The sequence below is a fragment of the Pocillopora damicornis genome, chromosome 6 (genome assembly GCF_964200805.1).
Source record: "Pocillopora damicornis chromosome 6, jaPocDami1.2, whole genome shotgun sequence".
Taxonomy (NCBI): Eukaryota; Metazoa; Cnidaria; class Anthozoa; order Scleractinia; family Pocilloporidae; genus Pocillopora; species Pocillopora damicornis.
This window is the reverse complement of record NC_142675.1, coordinates 8,434,354-8,444,098: the sequence shown is the minus strand read 5'-3', so window position 1 is coordinate 8,444,098 and position 9,745 is coordinate 8,434,354. Positions and strand designations below refer to the sequence as shown.

At 36.4% G+C, this 9,745-nt stretch overlaps 1 protein-coding gene across 5 annotated transcripts; it reads right to left on the bottom strand.

Moving 5' to 3' along the window:
- Positions 1 to 24: 24 nt before the first annotated feature.
- Positions 25 to 9,339, bottom strand: LOC149043781 (uncharacterized). 5 transcript variants are annotated; one of them, XM_089210626.1, is made up of 8 exons: positions 9,087 to 9,332; positions 7,050 to 7,207; positions 6,335 to 6,462; positions 4,475 to 4,574; positions 4,220 to 4,320; positions 2,861 to 3,021; positions 1,917 to 2,057; positions 25 to 623 (listed from the first exon to the last, which is right to left on the bottom strand). In XM_089210626.1, exons 3-8 carry the CDS (start codon positions 6,358 to 6,360, stop codon positions 511 to 513), a joined length of 642 nt encoding a protein of 213 aa, XP_089066752.1. In that variant the 5' UTR covers positions 6,361 to 6,462; positions 7,050 to 7,207; positions 9,087 to 9,332; the 3' UTR covers positions 25 to 510. The 5 variants fall into 5 exon arrangements, with proteins under 5 accessions (XP_089066752.1, XP_089066756.1, XP_089066755.1 ...); XM_089210630.1 differs by having other exon boundaries at positions 2,951 to 3,021; XM_089210629.1 differs by having other exon boundaries at positions 6,324 to 6,462; positions 9,087 to 9,330.
- Between the last annotated feature and the right edge of the window lie 406 nt (positions 9,340 to 9,745).

The following is a 9,745-nucleotide window of genomic DNA, read 5'->3' as shown; positions in this document are numbered from 1 at the left end:
ACTTGTTATACTGAAAAGCAGATACAACATTACCTTTTGTTTTATTGGTGTAAAATCAAAGATATAACTGTATAAATCAAACACGAAATTCAAAACTTTAAATCTTTATACTTTTACACGAATATATTTTCAAAGGCTTTAACATTTTTTTCCGGTCCAATAATTTGTTGTGTTCGTCTTCCATATGTGAGCTCACGAGACCTTGGTCATAGACTGTTTACCTCTGATGGTTTGAGAAGTCCATGCGATGCAATTACCTCCTTGTTTGCGAACAATTTTACTGGCTGACGCCAAAAGAGAATATAGGCATGTCTTGACTGACCTTTGTTTCTTGCCACCCTAAAATTTGCTAGTTCCCAGTCTTTTTGCGCGGCCGAGGGTTTCGCGAGAGATTAGCACTATATTAACAAAGGGAACGATGAGAAACGAACGAAAATCTTTTTACACGCGGACCTCTCGAGCACTACCTAAATATCTAAAATAAGAGAGACAACTAAGAACGAGTCAGCCTCAGAATGGCATAGGATCATTCGCACTTTCCCAGCAGACAACATCATTTATACCCAGTGCAGGGCGAGTAACTAACGGGTCCATTCTTCCATCATACAAACCGAACACACCTCCTGTTGGAAAATCAGACACACCCTATCAGACGTGTGCGAAATTCGCATGACAATGTTACAAATCAGGTCTCGCCATTTTCAAAGGATTGGTAACACCATCCTCTGAGCAAAAATATGAAAGTTTATCACCTGTGGATGTTGTCGTATTCAGTCTTCCATCAAAAGATATATCTTATCAGAATTCTTGGTTTGTTGTATCGGTAACTATTTTTACGAGTTGTGACATATTTTGTCGATCAAGCAGGGCGAGTCCAAACACAAACTATGAGTAAAAATACCCAGCGATACTTCACACCAAAACGTCTCATAAGTTATTGCCCAACTGCTTTATTTCATGGGCAAAAAGTGGGAAAAGCGACGCAAATAGAGAAGTGCAGCACGCGCAGCCAACCGATTAAACAAGTTTTTTTACAGTACAAAATAACCAAATGTACAATATCAAAGGAACTTTTTTTAGATTCGCGCGTTAATTGTACTCTACTTAGTACAATTGAAAAATAATGAGCAATTATTGGATGAGGTTGAGCATAATATCATAAATTAGCAATGCCGGGGTCTGAGTTATCTGCCGAAAGCCGAAAGCCGAGGCAGATAACACAGATGCCAGGTTTGATAATTTATAATATCATGCTACAACCAAATTCAATAACTGATTTATCATTTATTTTTTGAAACAATTTGCTAAAGAAGAATCTTCTCTCTGATTTTGCAAGAGTTTGAGAACACTACACGGACGAAGGGCTTGGACACTAGGCAGAATTTAAACGCGACACGAGAAACCAATATCTGCTATTGTATATCAAATGTATGCTCTCGACCAATCAGTCTTCATAGTAAGTCTAACGTATAATAATTTTGCTTCCACGCGAAAGAAAGTACATAACACATGCAACCATAGTACATGTCACGGACCACTGATACTTCTACGAGGGATCAAAAATGGGATCTCAAGGTTGCAATTTACCTACCTGGTTGAGAAAAATATCATGATATGTACAATTATTTACCAAAGCCGATAGCCAAGTTCAGTAATCGTTTTTTTCCTCTTTTTCATTTGATTAATGAGTTTCGTTTTCCACATCATTTCCCAAAATCACTCGTTGACAACTTAAGGTGATGTACCTTTTTCCTTCAGGCTGACAAGCGCACAACCACGCATGAGCAGAATATCATTGCAGGGAAATCGCATTTCCAGAGATTACCTTTGAGAAACCATTATTTTCAAGGTATGCAGGCTCTTAGCCATAGGGAAGGAAGTATTCATCACAGATGATGTTGATAAATTGTACTCACCAGTATGAATATAAAGTATTCTGTCACCCTTAAATCGCCCTGGGTTGGTGTTCATCTCGTGTAGCATTCCTCTAATGGCTTTGACGTTGTACACGGGGTCCACCATAATTCCAGTTGTTCTGGATATCTCCACAATGTCCTCTTCATTAACAGATACAAAGATTTCAGGGTTCGTAAGAAGCGAATTCAAATGCAAATGGTAAAGAAAAATTTAAATCATGTTTTCATTTGGTAATCAAGCAATTTCGAATGCATTTTGGAATAAATCAGGAATAAATAAGCAATAAATTATAATAATTATGGATATAATTATCCATTATTATTGTCTTGCACAAACCTTTGGTAAAGAGGGGGGGAGGGGTGGGGGCAGGTAAACTTTGAGGTCTGAAACATCATTGAGTGATCATTCCTTCTAAATTGCAAAACAGATACACTGATCGCTTGTTAACAGAGTACATATCATTTTAACTTTCAGCCATAAAATTTCAGCTTTTAATTCGCACTGAAATACATCAACATGCTGTCAGCCAGAGAGCATTCTGAAAACAAATTTTCCTTGTTTGGCGTTAGTACGGGATCAGAAAGAAGTGAGGGGCAAACTTTTTTTCATATTTTCGAGTTTTGTAAAGATTATTTACTAATAGATAGAAATAACTCTTTTCAACTTGCATGTCATTTCAGTACCAAAATAAGCAGGTTATTATTTAATATATTATGTAGAAGACTACAAGAAACCCATCCTTTTGGGCAAAGTCTATAAAAGTTGTGTGACTCAAAAAGGAAAAAAAAGAGTGAAGAAAAGTTAGTGTGCTGCTGGGAGCTTACATCAATTTCTTAAAATTTTTTTTTAATTTGCCTGACAGACATCTCCAAAAAGGAGGGACTGCTTGTAGTCTAATTATGAAGAAACCAAAATCTGCAAAATTATTTGAATAAACACCAACCTAACTCTTCTTCAGTGGATTTGCCATAACCCTTTCCTTTGTATCCATCAATAATATCAATTAACTCTTCTGCTTGAACATCTAATCCACCTATTTGAAGGTCTTCATTGATTTTCTGGTAAAAATATGCTGCATCATCACACACGTTCACTGCATGACACCTGTGAATAAATGACAATGATGTTACTATTAAAGGTCTCAATTAGTCTCTAGTGTTCAAAGAAAATAAGGGAAAATTCTAGAAAGATTTAAAGGCCTGTGAGAAATTCTCCAGAACCACAATCTCTTTGTCTGAAGTCTTAAGCATGTATAGCTTAGGTAGTTGCAGAAATTTTTTATCAGCCTATAGGTCAAGAGAATAAAGCTTTTCCATAACATTCATGAAATAGTTTGTCAGGGGTTCTTGAAAGGTGATATAGCATTTCATTTTTTGGAAACTATAACGAAATACTCTAATGTGATTGGTCATCACCAGCCTAATTTAAGCATAAATAGGACATTGTATGTGTCATGCTTCTGTCTGAACAGTGTAATAGGACAGTTGATGCATCATGCCTGAATGAGTCGATAGCATGTGTCATGTGCACATCTTGTTATGAAAATGCACAACCAATACATCCAGCTTCTTTCTCAAATTGTCATAGTTTTGATAAATTGGTAACAGGACTTAGTGTTAACATTAATATAACTGACTCCCACTTCACCCTGGTGAAAATCTTTCAAGGATCTTTAAGGATCTTACAAGATCTTCATGAGGACCTTTGAGGATCCTCTTGAGGATCCTCATGAGGATCTTCAAAATTCTTGTTAAGATCTTCAAGGATCCTTCATTTTCTTGTCAAGATCTTCAAGGATCTTTCGTTTTCTTGCCAAGATCTTCAAGGATCTTTCATCTGATTGTATTAATCACTTTTAAGATAACAGACCGAATTGAATTCCACTCAGTCCTATTATTACTATTATTATTATTATTATTATTATTATTATTATTATTTTTCCTAAGACCAGTAAATCCCTGGATGTAAATTTAATAAAAAAAATTTTAAAAAATCAAACCCTTTAGATGAAGAAAAGCAATGGTGGCAGTGGTGCCATAAATAACAGCAGAGCTCTGTATATGCAGGCCTCCTGAGATGCAAACAGCAAGAAGAAAAGAAGACAAAGAATGCTGGTCAAATAATAAAATCCCTAGTGACTAAGTGGGGACAAGCCAGACTGGAAAATATTTGGCTCCTGGTCATAATGAACAGATTGGTCAGAGAGAGGTCTATATGGCATGACCTTGAGCCAGATTTTTTCTTGTCCAGCCCTCCCACACAGTCAAGAAAGAAAATATCAATATTTTTATTTAGAGCTTACTTGAGTTTTGATCCTGTTAAATAGTTACCAATGGCTATTCCTGATGCACTTCCACCACTGCCAACTGTAACAACAATGTCATCAAAATTCTTCAGCACATTCTGAAACAAACAAAGCCAACGTTTTGACAGATATCCAGAATAAAATACTTTAACAAACAGGCTTTTGTGTGATCAGTGTTTAACTGCATTCATCACCTCTTGACCAGATATGCACAAAATGAGCACACAATGCACAAAAAGCTTGTAATTTTACCTGATCTATCATTTCTTGAAATGCTGTTAAGTAACCAAACATCCCCATGTAAGAGGAGCCTCCAACGTCAATCAGATAAGCTGATGAGCCCTGTTCTTTCCTGAAAAAATAAAAACAAATAAAGTCAGCAGGAAGGAACTTTAACATCTACAAACATGCCTTGGCATACATGCTGGGTTTTCATTGAGAAACAGAAGCAGGTGAGGCAGGTAAGTAAGCAAGTTGAATTTGAGGAGAATGCTCTCCATATCTGGGCCAAAAATAACCTAGCCCATCAAAACTTGGTTCAAGAATTTTCCAATATCTGCTGCCCTCTTTACTCACTGCATAATAATTATAATAACAACTCTCTTGAGTTTTCCTAGCATTTCCCCAGGGTCATACAAAAGAGCAGAATCTATTGGTCTCCTGAGTGGTTTATATAACCTCCTGGCCAACAAGAAATTTAGAATCACTTTAAAATAGGGAACGCCAAGTAAACATTTACCTTCATTACAAATTAATTAGGTGTTTTATTCCTCAACAGTGATTATGCAAACAGTATCATCCCCAATTTATACATTAAGGTCACATGAATAAAGGAAATGATCATCAACTACAGAAGCTCTCAAACAATCAGTGATTATTCATCAGATTCTCCTTGTCAGCACCTTAGGAAATGTATAGAGAAGAGCATAGAGAACATGTATACTGATGTTAGGGTGTAAAGGCTACCAGATGAAGATGTGTCTGATTTGCTAAACCTTTCACTCCCAAGATCTCATTAATAATTCTCTTTACTGTACTGTGTGCCACACAACTCTTCTGAAGTTAGTTCAGAGAATTTTGCATTGTTCAAACTAATAATTCCTTAATTGATACTTTTCTTAAAGAATGCTTTAAGAGGCTTAAAGAATGGTTGACCTGTTTTATTCATTCCTCTGTTTCTTTTTCACCTGTCTTTTTCTTCACTAATAATTTATTAAACTATTTATTATTTGTTCATTCATATTGGGCTCCTTATATCCAGTTGCTTTCAGATTGTGGCAGAAGACTGGGACAAAGCAGTCAATTATCAAACTAAGGGGAGAGGGAGCGGGTCCAATCCACAATAGTCCATTTTACAGGTGTGTGCTTGGTTGCCAAGCCTTTCAACAGGAGTGAGACTAAGGGTGACCATGTTATGATATAAACCTTGCTGCTTTTCAAATGTAAATTGCTTTGTTGTTAAGCTTACTAGGTACTGGTCTCTTTTACAACAAGGTCATCACCTACAGCCTCACTTCAAATCAAAGGCTTGGCAACTAAATACAGAACTGTAAAAAGGCCTAAACTTCTCAAGATTTCTGACATTCTAAGATTAGCACCTAAAAGGCTGCATTGTAGATATGGCTTGATTTTCAATTCCTTTAAGAGGAACCAACTTGAGAGCCAATAGCAGCTCCTGTAATATTTTTGCTTGCCTTCATGTTTTAGAAGATGCACTAAGGAGGTGGCCATCATGATTTTCATCAGTTTACACCACAAAGATGGTTCTGTTCAATTAAAATGTCCCAGGCATTACAGTAAATTCATGCAGTCTTTTTAAACCTTTCTAGCAAGTTTTGCCAGTGAGATCTATCCCTGCAACTAAACCTGTTACTAGTAAATTAATACACCGTCAATTCCACTGTAAAATGGCTGCAACACAAATTTCTTCAAAAGAATTTCAATATTTTTATTGGCAATTGTAATACAATGAGCCGGTCCATTGCTGTCACTTAGTGACAGCTCTGTTTAAAAGTAAAGCCTAATGTCAGTTTGAGGTAGATTACTTTTAATGATTGCAACCATAGTAGTGCCAACTTGCTAGGTTTTACAGTTCTCTGACCTTTCACTTACAGTTTTCCAGACACTTTCTCCATCATTTGTTTAAGGCCAGATTTGTACTGAAGCTGAGGAACAACAATAATTTGACTTCCAACCAATTTGTTTAAAAACAGGTTTCCTTCACAACCAATATCCTTGGTCTGCATGAAGAAAAAAAGATCAAATGAAAGTTTCAACAAGTTTATTAACTTTCTTAGAGTTTCTCCATCTATGTAAGGCAAAATTGGTGCCTTTATTCTCTGAAATGAGCAACATTAGAGTAAAGAATAAACTTCTGTTAGCTGCCCATTATGCAATTTTTTCTGTCTGGTTCAAATCTCAAATAAAACATCTGCTCAACTATAGTATGTAACAGTGTAGTTGTGAATCTTCTCATCTCATCTTCATATGAGTCCACTGTTCAATGCAGTGTGAGGAGCTTCTATTTCACAAGCAGATTCCATCTTTTGCAAATAAAAAAACAAAGATTGTAGGTTTTGAGCTTGGTAAAGAAATATAGAAAGATGTTTTTCATCTTGTGAGTGTGAGAAAAGAAAAAGTTCTGAGATTCCATGTTGTTGTGTGTTTGTTGAGTTGTTGTTGGTAATAGATCACATGGGTGCCACTCTTTGTCTGATTAATCATAACTTGTGCTTAGGGGTAACAGATCTTTGATCATGACTCAAGCAGCTTAAAATCGTCTGCATCAGTTCCTTCTTAAAAAGTTAAGAGTAAATCAAATACTTGCCTGTTCAGGACTTCTTAAGAACAGGTAACAATCCAAGCAAAGTTGTCTTGCAGCAACTGCATTGCTTCTGCAATGATTGGACTGGATTCCACTACATGTAAATATTGTGTCACACTTCTTGTCCAGGGCATCAGCCAACAAAACTCCAGCTTATGAACCTAAAACAATATTGGCATAGCTGAATGAGACAAGCACAATTTAAGGTTACTCAGCAGTTGAGGATGCACTTAACCCTATACACACTCAAATCAGTTTACATATTCTCCATACCCACAGTTCTGTATACATTTCCTAAGGTGCTGGCAAGGATAATTTGTCTAACAATCAAGAGCTTCTTAAGTAGGTGATCATTTGCTTTATTCCCATGACCTTAATATATGATCAAGGCCTGATTTGTAAGGAGAAATTAGATACTAGTCACTCAAAGAGTTAGTAAGAAAAAGATATGAATGACTTTGACCACAGGTACAGACACAATTGAAGCTACACATTTCCATATAATTTTGGTCACTTTACTCAGATGATACTCTCTTTTGCACTTGTTGTAGCATAACATCAGCTTCCACATTGCAATATTTTCAAACAATAGTGCTTATACACAGATTTTCATTGCTCACATGCAAAATTCTTAGTTGAACCATCTTCAGCTGTCTCTTGATTGAGACCCTGACAACTATACAAAAAATATTGTGAGCTGTAAGGACTTAAATTTGAGACAATAAAAACTTGAAAACCAAAGTAGCAGTCACTGTAAAAAAAATGTCTGTACTCTCAAAAAAGGCTGGCAAAAATGTAATGGTTGTGAGCTTCCTCTCTCTTTGGTGTGAGCAGTTTATTTAGTACATAACATATTTATTCAAATGAATGCTAACCTCGAATAAATGCAGCATCATGATGTGATCAAGGCTTCGATCACAGTTGAAAATTTTGAGTGAACCAGACACATCCTTTTGAATTTACCAGTTCTGATGCAAAATTGGGAATTTTAGAATGATATAAATAATACTCTTAGACTGAAGCACTAAAACATGTTTCTGTTTTTTTAAATTAAAATGGTCAGTTACCATACTATTGTTTGCAAGAAACAAATTGGATATTTAACAAACACTGCCCTTGTATAAACGCCACCCTAGAATAAACACCACCCTAGAATATACGCCAAATTCGAATCATGAAAAATTTAACAAACCCCGCTGTGTTTGAGTAAATATGGTATAAGTCATCTTCCAGTCAGTGGATGCCAAACAAACTGTTGTCTTGTTTTCCAACTGAACTTAAAAAAAGAGTTCTCCTTCAAACCACAGGCATTCCAAATAAATTGTGCAACCTCTTGCCTGGATCTCCTATGCTAGACCAACCTCATCTTACTAAGCTCACTTATTGTTGATGAAGTTAATGCCACATCCTAATATTTATTAATTAAAAATGTTGATCAAGACCTGAATTCCAAGATGTGTACGTTATTTTCAGACAGAGTGCTTCCTGTCATGTCATCCCTTTTAATAAATAATGAAAACTCGTTTGGGAGACTGGGAGGATTCCACTCAGTGATGTATTGGAGTATCAAGCTGAGCAAGCTACTAAACAAAAATACTTAAAGTTCCTTCAGAACCACTTAAAAGAGAACAGATTAAAATTGTATATGTTCTGATCTACAATAGATCTTTCCTTGTTAACATAAATTCTTCCATAGCCTACAAAAATGTTTAAGATCCAAGTAACAGAGGTTTTAGATAACAAACTTGATATTACACTTTCCTTTTGTTCTATTAGTGAGAAGTTAGTCAGTCACATGCTGACTGCTGACTAGTACAGTGGACTGACTCTGTTCATAAATGCTCAGAACAAGAATAAGGGGGTGTACATTTTTTACATTTTTCCGGGGGAGAATGCCTCCCCAGCCCCAGCCTACCGTTCCCAGAAGGGTGATGGCCGAGCGCGGTATCACACTCGATGGATATGTGGTCGAACATTTCACCCTTTACTAGAAGTCAAACTTGAGAGCTCTGAGTAAAGCTTTTTTTCATATTACCTTACCTTAACGTAGTATCGTGGAATATTTTTCAGCTTGGAAGCCCATTTTGGGGCTCGTAGTGGTTAAGTTGAGTTAGCTTGTTTATGCCACGATGAAGATTCCTACTCATTCTCGAAGAAAGTAGACATTACCAGCCGATGGATATGTGGTCGAAGTTCAATAACCAAAATCATGCCATATATTGAAAAATTCGGTTACAAATTTATATGATTTTGCGACATTTTGTCGTTGCTTGTGATTAAGTTTGATTGATGTCAGCGGGTTTGAGAAACAAAACATATATCATGTATGAAAGCCTCAAAATTCTATTACTTCTTATCGAGCTTGAGATGCCTGTGGTAAGGAGTCCTGGTACTTGTTATCATCCTCAAGTCAAAATATGGCTTAATTCATTTAGGGGAGTGGGGGAGGTGCCTTTGACCCTCCTTCCCTCCACCTCTCTTTTCTCAGATAATTCTCTTTTAAGTGTATTACATAAAAATCTTATAATTCAGATTTACGAAAACGCGTGATTACGAGGAATCTTTACATGCATAGTGTAAATCTTTCCCGGCGCCAGATAATCCCTTCTATAGGCCTTCCCTTCTCTACCAAGCCCGCTATACGCGAAAAAAGAGAAACGGTATGTCGTGATATTGCGTTACACGGTCACGCCACTGGG